Raw genomic sequence first — 18,129 nt, forward strand, 5'->3', positions numbered from 1 at the left:
TGGCACATGGGTGATAAACTTTGAGATGACAAGGCACATAGTCAAATGCTTGTCTGCGCCCACACTTGCTTCAGAAACTATATTTATGAATTAAGCTGGTTTGCATATTTGTTGTTTCCCCCCCCTCCTACACAGATACACATGAAGCCAATTTCTCACTGCCTTAACAGGCTTTATTGCTACAGGAAGTTGCTGCTGTACAAAAATAGAGTTTATTCAAATGCAAATAAAGGGTAGAGAATATAAAAATCAGGAAAGGAAAAAGAGGAAATGCCTTTGATCAGGCCAAGAAGGGAAAAGGGAGTAGGAACTGCTGGTCACAGACCGGGACATAACATCAGCACCCGTTTTCAATGGTACACCAGGCCCGACTCTCAGCATCATAAATAGGTGCCACTGGGTGGGTAGGGTGGGGAGTGGGGTTCAAACAAATAAATAAATAAGTTAGAGAATAAATAACTTTGTTCAGAAAGTGTCACTTCTAGGACAGAGAGTTCCCCACCCTGCTGGCACCAAGTGATGGCTGACTCAGGGATTGGCAGGGGCTATTGCTGCTTCCAGTGTTGGCCTGGCAACTGTAGTGGCCAAACTCCAAGCTGCTGCTGGTGTGTTAGGGAATGTTGCAAACCAGGATGTTAACACCATCATTGGTTTTATAGGATAAGACCATTTTCTATAGCAATAGATGCCTTAATTACGCTGTGGAAACATAAGACTTCCATCAGCTGTGCTTCTCGATCTCCACAAGGTCCAGCCACCAGCCTCCCATCTGCCAAGGGCTTGTTCTCACCAGGAGAAGCTCCCCAAACCAGGTCAAAGATTCTAAGAATTACCACCATCTTAGTACAAAACCAGGAAGGTGCTCCATTCAGTCCTCAACAACTGTGCCGAACATCCCAGCACAAGACTGACAGCAGTAGCAATCGCTGGACCGTCAGAGCACAAGCTCACCAGTTGTAGGTTGACCCTGATGCTGCTGCTAAGCATTGTGACTCTGTCCTTCATGTTCAACTACATCTGCTCTCTGATGGAGCAAACCAATTTGCTCAGGGAAAGGTTTGGGGGCTTAAAGTGGGAGAGAACATCAGCCTTGCAATTGACAGGGCCAGGTGACCTGAGCGAGCAGCCAATTCTTTCCACTGCCTGACAAAGTGGCAAGGACTGATGCTCAAGAACCTACCCATTTGCACCACAGGTCTTTCAGGCTACATCCCTATCCTTCATCCCTTGAGTAAAGGTATGGGAAATCCCAGTGCTGCTTCTCCACTGGAGGGTGCAACTTGATGGGTGAGCAAATGCACGACACGGTTGACGGACCAAACCCTAAAGGGGAGAATTCCTCCCAGTGTGGGTTTGCAGTCCTCAAAGGCTTGGCTGGCCTCCATCTCACCATCTTGCTGCTATGAGGAAAGTACCCTATGAAAATGTTCCACAGATGTGGAGATGAAGGCCCAGGCACCTTCGAGCTGTGGCCATCATGCTCTCCTCCTGCTTATTGTCCATGTGCTGCTTCTGCCTGACCTGGAAAGCCCCACCACAGACTGTGTCTCTCTGTGTCTCATGCCCCACAAATGGAGCAAGGCCCTAGGCATGGCTGCAGCCTCAGTGACAAACTGCGAGCTCGGAGTAGGCAGCCCCCTCAGCCCACACAGCCACACTCTGCTGCTGAGACATGGTCCACAGTCTGCCAGGCATTGCGCACATTCATAAAGGAGAAGTCCTCATACCGGGTGGGGCGGCAGCAGGGGTGGGAGGAAGGGTGGTCATGAGGCCCAGGCACGATGGTGCGTTGCTGTAGCAGGCTACTCAAGGCCAAGTCATAGTTGGTGCGGGCTCGCTGGCACGACCCACTGCAGTACTTGAACCGCACAATCTCCTCCGACTCGAAGCCCAGCCCAAGGTCCCGCACCTTCACCAGGCGGCTGTGCAGGCGGCAGAAGCGGCTGTTTTTGCTGCGACCAGCTTTCTTGGATCCTTTCTTGGCCTTGCTGGAGCTGGCTGGGGAGCGCTCAGCCCTGAGCAGTTCAGAAGAGCTCAGCCTGTCTATGGTCACGTTTCCCCCTGAAGGAAAAAAAGAAGAGGGGCGAGCAGAAAGGAGGACATGGGGAGAATGTTAGGCACCGGGAATCAAGGAAAAGGGCATGGGGCTCAATCTGCCCAAAAGATAACAGGCAGAAATATACCTATTTCCATTTGCTCTGCAAATGGACTGCCTGTTTCAAAGGACATGGGGGGGGGGAATGATTTCATAGAATCATAGAATAGAATCCTAGAGTTGGAAGAGACCACAAGGGCCATTGAGTCCAACCCCCTGCCAAGCAGGAAACACCATCAGAGCTCGCCTGACATATGGTTGTCAAGCCTCTGCTTAAAGACCTCCAAAGAAGGAGACTCCACCACACTCCTTGGCAGCAAATTCCACTGTCGAACAGCTCTTACTGTCAGGAAGTTCTTCCTAATGTTTAGGTGGAATCTTCTTTCTTGTAGTTTGGATCCATTGCTCCGCGTCCGCTTCTCTGGAGCAGCAGAAAACAACCTTTCTCCCTCCTCTATGTGACATCCTTTTATATATTTGAACATGGCTATCATATCACCCCTTAACCTCCTCTTCTCCAGGCTAAACATGCCCAGCTCCCTTAGATTTAAAGAGAGGCAAAGCATCACAGCAGTGCCTGAGACAAAGGAAGCTGGGGACCACTGTACGGGTGAGGATCCAACTGGGAAAAGTTCAGATCCTCACTACCCCAGACTGTCACCCACTTCCCCATGAGACATGCCAGGTTCCTACCGTGCCAGTGGCTCCATGTGCCCAGTGATGATGCTTCCCTGCTGTTTTCCTCCAGAGAGGCAGGGCTGGCAGTGCCCATGCTTCCATCAGAGGCAGCTCCCAATGTCTGGTTGTTGTGCCAGGTCTGCGGGGTTGCCATGACTGCACCAGCAAACAATGATAGCAGGGTGATTGTACCCCACAAACCCCGCTCCTACGAAAGAGATAATGGCACACCTCAGTAAGCACACCTCATGGAAACAAGGGCACAGAGAATGCAACAGGGCTGTCCTACAAAGGAAGGTGCGATGAGGAGGCAATGTGTTGTGCTGGAGTCTCGAGGCTACTTCACCTTCTAATGTGAGTGTCACTTCTGTGCTGGAAAACACATGCTGGCCACGTATATGTGCCATAATTGCACCATTATGTGAAAAGATAAAGGTGCCCAGGAATCCATTTCATCACATGCATGCCAAGTGAGAAGCTACAGTTATAGATGCATGCAGCAAAGAAGACTTATGCAAGTTCACATGAGCAGTGGAGAAGCTTTGGCCTACATAAAAATTAAACCTATGTAAGAAAACTGCTGGGACGCGGGTGGCGCTGTGGGTTAAAGCCTCAGCGCCTAGGACTTGCCGATCGAAAGGTCGGCGGTTCGAATCCCCCGGCGGGGTGCGCTCCCGTCGCTCGGTCCCAGCGCCTGCCAACCTAGCAATTCGAAAGCACCCTCGGGTGCAAGTAGATAAATAGGGACCGCTTAGTAGCGGGAAGGTAAACGGTGTTCCGTGTGCTGCGCTGGCTCGCCAGATGCAGCTTGTCACACATGTGACCCGGAAGTGTCTGCGGACAGCGCTGGCTCCCAGCCTATAGAGTGAGATGAGCGCACAACCCTAGAGTCTGTCAAGACTGGCCCATACGGGCAGGGGTACCTTTATCTTTACCTTTAAGAAAACTGCTATGTACAATGCAGCCCTTCAAGACAAGGTTCCCACAAGGGGAGAGGCCAGTGTTTCTCAAACTTGGGTCGCTAGCTGTTGTTGGACTACAACTCCCATCATCCCTGACCACTGGTTCTGCTAACTTGGGATGATGGGAGTTGTAGTCCAACCACAGCTAGAGACCCAAGTTTGAGAAACACTGGGCTAGGCTAACAGAGAGCAGCAAAGAACCAGATTCATGCATTGGAAACCCAAGGCAAGTGATGTACCAAGGAGCCATTCCATCTCTCATACATTGGGAGAGCTGGGATCCTCCTGCAGACAAGGGTCTTTCTACCTACCCATTGTTTCTGAGGCTCCTGCTCCCGTGTTGAAAACACCCTCTGGCGAGGCTAACTCACCCTGTATCGCTCTTGTTGGACAGGCAAACTCCTGTAGGCAGAGGGAGATCTGTCCGATCTGTGCCTTGGCCCCTCCACTCTCCACTCCATCCTACCTGCAACACAAAGACACAGTTCAGGAACCAGACCTTTCTTTCCTAATTGGATAGCCTAATTTCTACACCTTCAGCCTTACTGTGGCCCAGACATCACCCTTGTCTAGATCTACACTTCTCCTTCCTGCACTGCAAGCCTCTCTGGATAAGTGAGTCAGTTCAGCTAAATAAAAGCAGTTCAGATGACCCTTGCAAGAGATAGTTGACCCGAAAGTTTGCAGTTTAGGATCTGGTATGAGTCTGTAACAGGAACAGGGTTGGGCTATGAGACATTCCCATGGCTCTGTCCCAATAATGTATCTTGGCCAATGAAAAATTAAAACAAGCCATTTCCTTAGAATCAGCTAAGACCACCAATATCCACAGCAAGCAACTATCTTGTGGATGCTGGTGCTGAAATAAATAAAACAGGCATAAGTGTTGCAGCTCCTTGTATTTCATCATCGTCTCTAGAGGGGTACCATGGAGAGATCAGGCACCTACCCAGGACTGGGACAAAAGAGGTTCCTGGCCAGTTCCAACTCTGATGAGACCTAGCCTGATAATTTCTGAAGGTTTTGTGCTAGTTCATGTTTACGGTGACACGCACACAAATGGCTTGGGGTTTGTAAGGCATGCAACCAGGAAAGGCTCACATGGAAGAGTCTATTATGACAGTAAGTGCTTCCAACATGGGTACTTTATTATGCCACTGCTATGATTTGTGAGATATGAGCACACCTGTCCCACAACTGCAGACAGTTTTACCCCAGTGTAAAATTTTAGATTGTAAGCTTATTGTTAGAGCTAATGCACTGAGTGAAGCACCAGATTTAATCAGAGGCACAGTCTGCCCTCACACTACTTTCTGCCCTGCAACTACAGAGAGCGGTTCCCCAGAGTATTAAACAGCTGAGCCCTTTTAAAAGAGCTTGTGTAGAGGCTGGATGCAAAGGTAAACCCTTTCGGTTCTTGATTATCCTTCCATCTGAAGTTGCCACCACCTTAATTAGCCAGCTTTGATATTAGACTACCTTCAACTGGCATTGATCTGACCTGACCAGACAGGATTCATCTCCTGCATGAGGGAACATCTGGGAAATCTGGTCGTTTGCAGAGATGTGCACTTTATCAGATTCCCACAAGGTGGCAACAGAGAACCAGAGTTTTGTTGCATTTTTTACACTGCCCATACCACACACAGAGAGGGGAACCTTTTATCTCATCTCAGTGGCTAAGAGGGAGAACCTAGCCCTGATTCCGCAGACTGGGAAACAGAGAGTTCCAAAATGATTTAAAGACGTAGCAGTGCGGGTAGCTGTGAGAAAGACAGGCTTCCTGGGATAGTTCAGTCAGTAGAGCAGGAGACTCTTAACCTCAGGGCCATGGGTTTAAACCTCACATTGGGGAAAGAATTCCTGCATCACTGGGGGTTGGACTAGAGCAGGGGTCGGCAAGGTTTACCTCGCCTGGGCCGGTTCACTCCAGCAGAGATCCCTCCGTGGGCCAGATTGCGCATGCATGGCCGCAATTTCCGGCGTCTGAGCATGCGCAGACGTGATTTCCGGCACTGTGAAAGCAAGTCCCTGTGCCGTGCTGTGCTGGTTTAGCACAGCGCATGGGGACTCGCCAAGTGGGCTGCTCAGTTAGGGGACGGCTCGTGGGCTGGTTAAATGACCCCCGTGGGCTGCTTGCGGCCCATGGGCCTTAGGTTGCCTACCCCTGGACTAGAGGACCCTTTTGGCCCCTCCCAACACTACAATTCTATAGTCTATGAGCCTTCCACTGAAACAGATACATCTCTATCTTTAAGCCCTGCACAGAATATCCATGTCTGTCCTGGAAGGTGGGGAGGTCCTACCAGTGATTTTGTAGAGAAAAGAATAGCTTCTGAAGATCAACCTGTGAAATGTGGAAATTATATCCTCTGGGTCCAATGTCCAAGCACATCCTAATAGATACTACTGATCTTCAGAATTCAGACTTCTGTTTATTTTCTGCCATCCAGGCAACCATACCTAGTATGCAGAGTCCCCAGCCATGCAGACATTGAGGCCCAGTGGAAATCTGCCTCCATATCTTGCCAGACCCAGCACAGAGTAATAACCACACTGATTGCAGAGCTTCTGGGAGTCATCAGCTTCCAGCAACAACTCTGGAAGCTTCAAAGACATCTTTCCGCTTTCCCAAGACCTTTGGGTGGAAAAGCCATGCCTCCTCTGATGCAGAGGCCTGAATTTGACTCATGTTCATTAATGCAAGTCTTCCACAGACCTGGATCAGAATTATGGGGGTGGGGAATCAAGTTCAATTCCCAGGGAAACCCAAGAGGACTGAGAAGAATGGAAGGGAGGGGAGGCTTATCCATTGACTGCTGGCTGCAAAATGAATTCAGAAGCTGTGTCAGAAGGATGACACAAATCCTTTGAAATGTATTCCTGAAGACTCCTGCCTGGTATGTGCCACCTAGTAGCACACAGGGGCAAGGGCATTATCAAAACAGCATCTTCCCCTGTCATGCAGCTGTTTCGATTAAGAAATGAAGGGCTGCTTGTGCTGCATTTCGCAAATCAGGGAGGAGTGTTTGGAACAGGTTCTGGGAGAGCCAAATAGGCAGTCAGAGCACATAGGACCACATAGTCTATTTGTGGGTAATTAGGGAAATATACAAAACAATGGCTAGTAAGAAAGGAATGGGTTAGTACGGGCGGGGAGAACAGAATATTATCTTTCTGGTGCCTCGAACTGTCATAACAATCTGAAGTGGTGACTCTAAGGCATTCTGTTGCAGAGCTGCAGGGGTTTTTGAAGGAAGCTGGTTTGAAGATTTATGTTTACTTTCCAAAACAAAGAGATGTTGGCAGCAAAGTCTTCCTTGAAGCTGATGAGCAGCCAATATACACCCCGCTCCTTCTCCTTCTCCTCCACCCCCACCCCCACAACTCTGAACATCCTGCTCACTTTGTAAAGCATCCATGCATATGCTATCCTGGACCCCTTGTGGCTGGAACAGCATGCCAAAGTGTCAGTTCTGGAGCCTCTTCTCTGGACACTCAGCCACCGGAGCAGCCCAACATGTCCCTGGTGTCTACAACGAACACAGTCAGAAGACTAAGTGAGCAAGCAAGCTAATGCAGGACTCACAACCTGACGCCACATTCCACAGTAACCAAAAACAGCAGGAATTATATCTGCGAGGAAGCAACAGAGAAGTCACGCCAGGATCGGAACCACAGCAGAAAAGAAGAGTGGGCCGCCTGACACCGGTGGTGATGGAGAGTGGAAAACAGACCTGCTGTGCAATCCTTGGCACGTTTACTCAGACGTAAGTCCCGCTGCTCTCAGGTAAGTTTGCATAGCATTGTAGGCTCAGTGACTGAGGTGGAAGAGCTGAGTTTCTCAAGTTTTGATGATGTAGAAATTGTGTTGTCTCTCTCTCTCTCTCTCTCTCTCCTTTGAATGCTGGTGGAAATATGTTCTGGAAGTGCCTGAGGAAGCCAGAGAGGTCCTTCCTGATAGGCCTGGGCTAACAGCCCCAGAGAGCTCGCTAGAAGTTGTTAGGCTCTGTAGGGTCAGTGCATCTGGCTGTTTTGGTGGGTCAAGTCCACCCAGGTAACATGAGCAGGATTCCTGCATTGCAGGGGGTTGGACTAGATTACCCTGGAGGTCCCTTGCAACCCTACGATTCTGTGATTCTATGACTCCTCAGTCCCATCCAACATTACCAATGGTCAGGAATGATGGTAGTTGTCGTCCAGCAATATCTGGAGGGCCAAAGGTTAGCCACTCTTGGACTGGAGGAAACGCAGAGAAATTCTAGAAGAGAAGAGGACCGTGGACCGCCTGGGAAAAGGCAAAGAGACACCCTGCATCCGGCTCTCTTGTCTTTCTCTGCCTCTCTCACACACACATACAACACACCCAACCATCGATTCTCTCCAGAGGAGCTGCCTGGAAAACTTAAGACTGGAGCCACGAGGCAGACCTGAGCTGTGGGATACGGGGAACCGAGAGAGCGAGCGAGCGTGCGGTCCGACTCCGAGCAAGCGGCCCTCTGGAGAACGGAGGCGCTCGAAGTCCGTCAAGAGTTACCCGGGTCGGCGGCGGAGAAGCAGCCCTGCCGCGACAAGCGCCCGCTCCCCTTCCGAACAGCCTGCCTACTTGCTCCGCTCCAGAGTCTTGCTTCTTCGCCCCCCCCCCAGCCGCGCATTTGCCCCGCTCTCTTCCCCCCGCCCCAGTCTAGGGGGCGCTGCGCTCGCGCTTTCCCGCCCGCCGCACTCACCGCGCGCTCCGTCTCGGCAGATCGGGCGCCTCCTGCTGCGCGCGGCTCTCCGGGGACCATGCTCCGAGGATCCGGGCCGGGAAGCGCCTCCCTCTGCCCTCGGGTACCGGGCCTTCCAGGGCATCGAATCCGCTCCCTGCACGGGAGACACACGGTCACCGGCGGCCTGGTCAGAGCCACGGGGAATACCGGGGAGGGAGCAAAGAGGAGGGCCCCCGCGCCCCTTCTCTCTTCCCGACGGCCAGAGATTTCGCCTCTCCCCGCTCTGGGACAGAACTGCGCACACCCACAGCCCTTTCCCCGCGAGGACCACGAGCTCGCCAGCCCCCTCCTTACCTCCCGGCGGCGGCGGCGGCGGCAGCGGCTCCTCGGCGGCTCCTGCGCTCACCCGGCCCCGGGGGCCATAGCCCGGCCCCGCCGGGATCGCTCCCTCGGGCGCCCGACGTTCACGTCGCCTGCATGGCCGGCAGGTGCCCGGTGGGCTCAGCGCCCCCCTGCGGGGAAAGATCGGGTTAGAACGGCTGGCGTCCGGGCCGGAGTTGGCAGGGCAGCCCCGATCCCGGGACCCCCCTCCACGCCGGGCCGGACTCACCGCACACGGCGAGGCAGGGACCCGGCGGGGCGCTCGGCCCTCGGGAAGCGGACCTACGGCCGGCCGGGCTCCGGGACAGGCGGCCTCTGGCAGGAAGAAAAGCACCGGCTCCATCTCCGCGGCTGGCAGAGTCTGGTGTCAAATTCCAGCCTCCGCTGTCACCTGATCCCCAGGGCGGGGCTCGCCCGAGAGACAAGAGAAAGAGCCACGGGTGGGACCTCGCCGCACCCCACCCCGGCCGCCAAGCCGAGCAGCCGGCGCAGGCGCCGCCCCTGGGACCGGCGCGGAGGCCCCTGGGGCCCTCGGGCAGCTGGCGCCCTGGCGACGGTCATGAGGCACTTCTCTGCCTCCTAGTCCTCGCTGCCACCAGAGAGTGGGGGGATTGGAGGCTGCGGGCACTTTCGCTCTCTGGACAACATGGTGGAGAGGATTGGGCCCAAGGAGAGCCAGAGTAAGGTGCAGCTTCTGCCGGCTTGCGCTCTCTCTCAGGGAGGGACAGCAGGGAGGGTGCAGGTGAGCAGAGGCAGCTGCTCATGCAAGACGTGGGCCACCCACATACTCACTCTCACCTGCATCCTCCCTCGTGGTGGCACAGTATTGGGCATGACGTTTGCTTGCACTCTCAAGCTGGGCAGTCCTTACTGCTGCATCACCCGCAGGCAGAGCTGCCCAGGGCAGGAGAGAGCAGATGAGTGGCTGGAAGCCGTGGCAGTTGCTCCTTACATCCATTGCTAGGGGAGGTACAGAGCAGTCCTTGCCCACCAAAACTTCTCAAGGATGTTGTGCCACAGCAGGAACTGGTCTGTAGTCCATGCCAGTGCGGTGCTGGTGATCAGCGGCTTGGCAGTGCTGATCCCTGACCCCAGTAGCTGAATCGCGGCTGCCTTTCTCTGGACAGAACGGCAGACGCACAGTTCTGTTCTGCCAAGTTCTGCTCTTGTCTCATCAAGCTCCCCCAGTCCCTACTTCCAGGTGCTCAGTAGCAGTTAACTGTCTTCTATCCCCCGCCCCATCATCCTTAGATAGTAATAATTTGTAGGACTTTGCTCACTTATAAAGTCATGCATTGGGGGTCCTTCATCATTTTGCTGCATGGGACCCCCGTCTTCTGCCCCTAGATCCTGGCCTGAGGGCCCAGGAGCATGTGCTAGGGGCCCTCTCCTTAAGCTAGGCTGGTGCCTGTGGCCACTCTGCTTTTGCTGGGGACCAGGGGCGTCTTACCCATAGAGGCTAAGGGCGCCAGGGCGCCAAGTTCTGGAGGGTGCCAGGGAAGAGGCAGAGGCTGGACGCGGCACCTGCCAGCATCAGCTCGCCGCCCTTGCCCACCATGCCATGCAGCGGCCAGCTGAGCCGGGAGGCACCGCGGCCAGCCTCCACCTCTTCCCTGCCAGAGGAGCCACCCTCCAGCCGCTGCCCGCCTCCTCCAGCCCCGCCGGCAGCGCCGTCCTCCCTAAAAAGCTCTGGAAAATGGGGGCGGGGGGCGCTAGAGGGAGCTTTACACCACGGCGCCAGATATGCTTAAGATGGCCCTGCTGGGGACTCAACACAAATGTAAGCAGATATGGCACACTGGTTTTCATATGCACCTTCGGAAGACTCAGTTACTCTGATTAACGCTTCCTCATTCAAAATATAAAAGGCTGCTTTAGTCCAAGAAGAGATCATTGGTCCATCTAGCTTGCTATTATCTAGAGCAGAATTCCACCACCATCCCATGAGTCCTGCCCAGCTTGGGCTGATGGTTTGGAAAGGCTGGTCTACACATAGATTGGCAGCAGTTCTCCAGTATTGACCTTCCTCAGCAATATCTGGAGATGCTGGGGCTAGATGAGGGACCTTCGGCTCTGCCGCTGAACCACAGTCTTTCCTTGCCGGCTGGAGGAGAAGCCTGGATCTTTTCTGGAAATCACCACTGGCGTTGCTCACATGTCCCACGAACCCCCTCCCCACGCCAAGTGGATCATGGATTAACTCCCACATAGCTGCCGAGGGTATAGCTTGCTAATCTGTTTGTGGGCAGACAGCCCAGTTCTTACCTCCAACTCTTATGTTCTTCTCCGGACCTCGGCGGAGGGACTGAGATGGCTCAGCAGAACCACCACCCCAGGTCCCCAAGCACCCTACCCCTTGGAGGCCTGGGAAGGGAATGTATTCCCTGCGCCTTCCTGGCTCCCCTGGCACCAGGCAGCTCTCAAGGGCACTAGCTTGCATCCAGTTCTCACATCCCGTCCCCTTCCCTGCCTGCTGCCGCTGCTGTACATCGTAAGCCCCTTTGCACCGTTTCTCTGCTGGCTGCACTTGCCCTCAGCTGCTCTCTCTTGCCTCTAATTAGCTATTCCAATGGAGTGAGCCAAATGGGGCGCTTGCTGTTGGCACAGGATCTAAACTGGGATCGCTTGATAAATTGCCAACCCAATCTCTCTGGGTTTATATAATAATTCTTTGCTCCAGAGAGGAACTGCACGCTCATTAGTGGTTTCCACTGCTGGCCAGAGAATGGGCCTGGGGGATGCCTCTGCACCTGGCCCTTCCCCCACCTCCTGCCCTGGGCCAGCTATATATAGGCCAAGCATTATTTACTCTTAGCTACATAGGGTCTTACCCCTGAGCACATTTGCTTAAATCCGTTAGGATTATCCTGTATGACAGCTCCGTTTCGTTAAAGTGTAGCCACTCCTCCCTTACTTACACTTGCTGTGCAGTGATCTTAATAAGCATTATAGTGTCAAGTAAACCTATTGCTAAAACTGCCCTGCTCAAGGCAGTCTCAGCGGAATAACGCTTTAGAGAACCAGCACCAGCTTTAGACCCAACCAGGGTGTTGTGCTAAATCTACTAGTGTGGACCCAAGATCCTTGACAAACTGGGTTTTTAGGGAGGAGGAGATTTGAATCCTGGCCCCAGCAAGGAGCAGTGCCAACCCCACCCCCTCACTTGATGTGTTGCAACTGGGAAATATAAGAAGAATAACTGGTGCCAGAGATGTTTGTTTTGCTCTTTCTACCCCACCCCTTCCCCCCCACCCCTTTTTGGGTCCTGCCTTTTAGGTTGTAAGCCTGCCAGCGGGGACTGTCATGTTTTTAATCTGTGCAGAGTTTATTAAAAATGTAGGTACTTTGTAAATGAGAAAGCATAACAATTGAAATCAAAAGGGAAGGGGGCATCCAATGAATGTTGGGAAATTCAGGACAGATGAAAGGAAGTACCTCTTCCCACACTGTCTAGTGAAACTATGGCATTTTCTCCCACAAGGTGTTGGGGTGGTCACCAACTTAGATGGCTTTAAAAGAGGATTAGACAAATGCACAGGGGATAACGCTGTCAATGGATACTAACCACCCTATGTTCTACCTTCACTGTCGGAGGCAGTATGCAACTGAATACCAGTTGCTGGGGAAAGGTGTTTTTGGCACTCAAGTCCTACTTGCAGGCTTTTTATACACATCTGGCTGGCCACTTTGAGAACTCAGTGTTGGACAAAATGGGCCTTTTGTCTGATCCAACAGTTCTCTTCATATAAGCTTTCCATGGACATACCTGGGGACCCTCGGTGGCATGAATACTGTCTCACAAGTACTTCTCTGGGAGCAGAGCAGCACTTATACCACACCTCAGATTACCTTTGTCTGGATTTAGGAATGTAGCGTAACAGAGTCTTTTATGTTCGCATTTATCAGCACTGCACTTTTAGGTTATTTTTGAACTATATGCTTCTTGTGGGGCTCTGCTGCCATTTTTGCTCCGTTTTAATATCAGCGTTGGTTTGTTGTTGCTATGTATTTTTAAATCAGTTTGCCATAAGCTGCCTTGTGGGGTCTAGAAATGGAGAGGCTGGGAAGAAACCCTCTTGATAAATAACACATATACAGATGGTAAAGACTGCCTGAGTCTGATTACAGTGAAACCCAAAAGTGGATGCAAGAGCTATTTAAAGAAGAAGGTATATTTCTCCCTGTTTTTGGAACAGAAAGCTGGTTGCCTGCAGAATTTATGGTCTGTGCTAAATCTTGGATGATCTTCTCTGTTGCAGGCTGTCAGGGACATGTCAGGGACCAAGGCAACAGCAGTGCATGTAGATATAGATATAGATATAGATATAGGCTTAAGGCATATCTAATATCTATATCTATATCTACCAGTATATCTATCTATCTATAAACTGCTGCTGACACCCTGCTATGGGTGGATGTGAGCGGGTGAGATGGGGTTAGCTTTTATTGATACCTTGAAGCATACTAGTGTTCAAATTATTATTAGTAGTATTATTCTCCGCCCCCGCCCCCCAACAGCCCTAAGCCATTTGTATCAATTTCCTATGCCTTCAAGGATGGGATATGCCTGTCATTTTTTGATAAAATGATTGTTTCCTGCCCTGACCCCATGAGATAAGATGGACTATAAATAAAATGAAGCAAATTGCTTGCAATCAGCTAGCCTGACCTTCTGAAGAAATAAAAGTCACATCTCAAAAAAGCCTCAAGTGTAGCTGTGTTAACCATTTAAATCTATTTTAGCAATCAGAGCGGACACATTTAAAATCACCCACTGCCTTCCACTGCCAAAACTAAGCAGTACAACCAGTCCACAATGCTGGCGACAAAGGCCCTAATTGGGATAGTTTTTCCACATGAGGTGGACCTGTGGAACGGTTAATAGTTTTTGGTTAAAAGTTTTACTATAAAAGGTCAACAGATATATTGTACACTAAAGCTGGAGCTGATCTCATTATTGGGTGGACAAAACAAAAACTTGCTATACAAAGAATTCTGTTATTTGTGATAGTGGCAGCCATGCAAGTATAACCTAAGAATTAACACAGCGAAGTAACATGATTGGACCATGGGTAGAGCAAAGTGTGCAACATTCCCTTGGCCAAAAAAACCCCTAACCAACCAAGTAAAAGTTGCTAAAGGGGAAACACATGGGTCAAATTATGTACTTTATCGTTTTCTTACTTCTGGAAATGAAATAGTTGGACATCGGCTTCAGATACTGGACAGATGTTCTAAGTTAATATAAAGAAAATGTTCTTGCACAATTTTTCATTCTCTGTATTTACATTGTATAGCTGAGTAAACTGTATAGAATGGGGGGGGGGCAGTCTGGATTATATCCATGGGTCCCTTCCAGGCCTGAGAGCTTGTATCTGTGGGGTTAGAACAGGGGTCAGCAACCTTTTTCAGCCATGGGCCAGTCCACCGTCCCTCAGACCATGTGGTGGGCCGGACTATATTTTTTTGGGGGGGGGGGGATGAATGAATTCCTATGCTCCACAAATAATCCAGAGATGCATTTTAAATAAAAGGGCACATTCTACTCATGTAAAAACACGCTGATTCCTGGACCGTCTGCGGGCTGGATTAAGAAGGTGATTGGGCCGCATCCGGCCCCCGGGCCTTAGGTTGCCTACCCCTGGGTTAGAATATGTAAGATGAAACCTGTTGAACCAGTTAAACCAGTTCCTTTGTTAGCTCAGCTAAATGTTCATCACCAGCATCTTAAACAGTGAGTTCTGTTGTCATAGAGACAAATGGGTGGGTCTTTTCCCACCTCACCTGACTGGATGCCGCATCATCCTAGGATTGAAAACGTTAGGCCAAGAGGGGCTGTGTGAGAGAGAGTTTTGGCTAACGCTGGAAGCTGGAGACACAGAGGCTTGGTCTGTGCTGGACTCAAAAGCTGTGGATTGGGGATCCCCCTGGGAACCTAATGAGGAGGCAAGATCTGTTGGTGTGTTTATGCTGTAAGCCCTTCTCTGCCAATCCTATGTTCAGGTTGTATATATGTGTGTAAATAAAGACATAACTGTCTCCTTTGAGCTTCTTTCCTGAAACCGGAAACCTGGGTAAGCATTGGGTAAGTCTCTTGCCATTTGGAGATTGGGGTGAACAATACCAATTGCAAATGCAACACCTCCTCCTACTTAGTTTTTGAATACAGTAAGCATATTTTATTTTAAAAAGTGGGGTAGGAGAATGGAATCTACTTAAGGTACAGGGAAAGAGTAAAGAGTTAAACCATGACAGGTGCCACTTGGCCTACACAGCATCAAAAGCATATTTGTTCCTTAAAATACTGTAGCACAGGAAAAATGTTGTTTGTGGGGATCAATTGTCCTCCTTGCCAGAATAGAAATTCTAATATTTTTCTAGAATAGTTTCAGAGGAGATTGGTTGAGGTACAACTATAGCAGCCTTTGCCAACTTGGTGGCTTCCAGAGGTGTTAGATGAAAACTTCCATCCGATTTGATGGGGAAGTTTTTATTATTCTTATTATACTTTTTCTTTTGCAGGTAACAACAAAGAGCAACTGAATTCAGCCTGGAAATCTGGAAAGTCACAGGAGAGATGCATACATATGTAAGATGGGTAAGTATAATCCGATACATTCATTTTACAATATATTCTAATCATGAAGTCCAGATTTCTTTTTATGTGCAGGTAAAGAATCTTGTAGATTATTGGTAAAGTCCCAGTATATTGCATAGAAGTGCTCTGCAGAATCTTTGCCTTTAATTACACAAAGTTTGTGGGTTATTTTTTCAGCGATCACCAGTCTGCAAATCTTTGTACCATAATGCAAGAGTCAACTTTAATGTCTTCCATTTTTGTGCTGCAGAAATTCCGGCAGCTGCCAGCATCCAAGTAATAGCTCTTTTGAAGGACACTGCTTCATACTATTATCCCACATATTAAATAAATAAATAAATAAATAAATAAATAAATAAATGTGTGGGGTTGCTTGAATCTGAAACTTAAATATGTCTGACATTTCTGCAAATATCTCTTTCATGGACATTCTCACCACAAAGGGAAAAAAGTTCCCTTTTGAGCACACCCTCCTCCAACAGACCTGGGAAGGTTGAGAGTTTATGTGTGAGATCTGAACAGGAGTTTGGTGCCATCTATGTAATATTGTACTTTCAAAGAGTATTCTTGGATATAAGCAGATATTGACTCGAAGGGTTTACTTGAGCAAATACCATTCCACATAGTCTTCAATGTTGAAATTAAGGTCTCTTTCCTATGCAGTTTTCAGGCCAACTAATTGGCCTGTAGTTGTGTAATAATTCATTATACTATACATGGTAGAGATCAAGCCTCTTCCTACATGCCCTTGGTTTAAGAGTATAAATTCAAATTTAGTTAACGGTCTGGTGGCTTGTGCAATTAAAGCATTATATGCTAAATAAGTGGGAGAACTGTATTTATTGTAACCAGTAGAGTCTCAAGTCACCTGTATTTATTGTTAGTTGTTCTTTGGATATTGGTTTATCATTAGCATAAAAACTACAAAGTCTAAATAAATGTTTTTTCTTCCATAATAGGATGAGATTTCATAGAGCTGGATCTTGGACTTGGGTGTGAAAGCCAAGTGATGTTAAAGGTGAACACAAAGGAGATAGACATCGCTGCAACCTTTTCCATATTGTGTTCTTTGTATATGGGTTGCGGTATTTTATCTAAAATTGTTTTGGAAATTCAGGAGTACCCATATTTTATTTTATATCATTTAGTCTTTGAGGTCAATCCATTTCTTATTTGTTTTAGTGATGATAAAATTACATTGACATCGTTGGAATGCATCGTGAGATAAGGCTAGGTGTGGTAGCCCCTATCCACTCCCTTGATTTCCTGTAAAAAATAATAATAATAGCCAGGCTGGACCTTTTTTTTTTTTTTTACACAAACACAAACTTTTAAAGTATCATTTACCATTTCTTGAGTCAATTGGGTGGAAGTCAAATTAGAAGCAATTGGGAAGGATATAAAATTTTAGGTATTATCATTATTTGAATAAACACAGTTATGAAGTTGAAAGATGTAGTTTATCCCATCAACCCAAGGCTCCTAACTTTTTATAAGAGTATAATTTAAAATGTATAATTTATTCAATTTATATGGGATTTTTACCCCTAAAAATTAGTCCCACAATGTGGAATAGGTGTTTGCTGAAGCTTAATTTGCTCCATTGGGCTTATATTGTGGTACATGATCCATGATTTATTGAGATTGGTTTTAAGGCCTGCCATTTTTTCAAACTGACCTAATTCTGATTTTAGCATTGGTGAGGTGTCCAGTGGATTAGTTAACATGCAAATCATGTCATCAGCATAAATGCTCTTCATCCTTTCCTCAGTCACCGCTAATATGAGGGTTGAATTGCAGTGAAATTGCTAAAGGTTCTAGAGAAAAGGGAAAGAACAGTGAGGACAGAATATACTGTATCATTTATCTTGCATCTGATGGACAACATGGTTCAAAGCATCTGGAGGGCACTAGGATGGTAAAGGCTGGGCTATATTATCAATTTTGAAACCATCTTCTGCCCCTCGCCTGGTCAGAGAATGTTCTAGGGCCTTTTTAACATTCTGGTAGGTTTTATTACATTCTATGCTAGGAATGTGCTGCTCTTTTTCAGTTAGTGTGCCTAGGATTTGGGAATCATTCTGAAATGTTGGCCAAATTATCACTTGTTTTGCGGGGAAATAACATTTTCCTAGCAATAAATAGCTTTTCTTGTTGTTGCTGGTAAAGAAAAAAAGAAAGGAAAGTGTTTCTTCTTCCAGATAGCATGTCAATTGCAGCAGCATGCTTGGTGTGGAATGTGGTTCTGGCATGTCAGAAGCACTTTTTGGTTAATGTCAGTGATGTCACTGGTGACAAGCACCACTCTTCCCCACCCCCTGGTGTTACTTTTAAAGTTGCTGTTGTTGAAGTTGTTTTAAAAAACATGTTTCTTAAAAAAAATCTTTTCAGGAGTTAAAGGTCTTTAATGAGCTTTCCTTCTGTAGCATAACAGCAGGAGTGCCAACTGCAGCCTTGTTAAATGTGTAACGAGCTGGGTAAACCCCATCAAGACTATTTCCTCCCTTGCAATATTGTCCTGACATTTCCTAATAAATTATAATCATAATAATATTCCCTCTAGACTGTGTGTTCCTCACCAATTCTGGAGTGCACAAACTTTGTTAAGTAAGTCAAAGAAAAACTCAAAATACAATACTCTAAAGTTGCAATCCAAAACACACTACAGAGTAAACATCATCGAACATAATTATTTATATTTATATC

General features: G+C 48.5%; 1 protein-coding gene and 1 long non-coding RNA gene across 3 annotated transcripts; one reads left to right on the forward strand and one right to left on the reverse strand.

Annotated features, from left to right (window-relative positions):
- Window positions 1–148: 148 nt before the first annotated feature.
- On the reverse strand, window positions 149–10,013 carry ARTN (artemin). Its single transcript, XM_053392703.1, has 4 exons — window positions 8,463–10,013; window positions 4,107–4,201; window positions 2,789–2,981; window positions 149–2,061 (listed from the first exon to the last, which is right to left on the reverse strand). The coding sequence occupies exons 1-4, from the start codon at window positions 9,166–9,168 to the stop codon at window positions 1,640–1,642; spliced, it is 1,416 nt and encodes a 471-aa protein (XP_053248678.1). The 5' UTR covers window positions 9,169–10,013; the 3' UTR covers window positions 149–1,639.
- On the forward strand, window positions 6,697–17,976 carry LOC128415895 (uncharacterized). 2 transcript variants are annotated; one of them, XR_008331099.1, is made up of 3 exons: window positions 6,697–7,525; window positions 15,348–15,423; window positions 16,383–17,976. It is a non-coding gene; the product is annotated as an uncharacterized LOC128415895 (long non-coding RNA). The 2 variants fall into 2 exon arrangements; XR_008331098.1 differs by lacking the exon at window positions 6,697–7,525 and having other exon boundaries at window positions 13,202–15,423.
- Window positions 17,977–18,129: the final 153 nt, after the last annotated feature.

The sequence above is a fragment of the Podarcis raffonei genome, chromosome 6 (genome assembly GCF_027172205.1).
Source record: "Podarcis raffonei isolate rPodRaf1 chromosome 6, rPodRaf1.pri, whole genome shotgun sequence".
In the NCBI taxonomy this organism is placed as follows: Eukaryota; Metazoa; Chordata; class Lepidosauria; order Squamata; family Lacertidae; genus Podarcis; species Podarcis raffonei.

Coding starts and splice junctions, on each gene's coding strand:
- ARTN (XM_053392703.1), bottom strand. CDS start 9,168: ATGGAGCCGGTGCTTTTCTTCCTGCCAGAGGCCGCCTGTCCCGGAGCC. Junction 2,982..4,106: donor TCCAACAAGAGCGATACAGG/GTGAGTTAGCCT, acceptor TCTCTTTCGTAG/GAGCGGGGTTTGTGGGGTAC. Junction 2,062..2,788: donor CACATGGAGCCACTGGCACG/GTAGGAACCTGG, acceptor TTTTTCCTTCAG/GGGGAAACGTGACCATAGAC.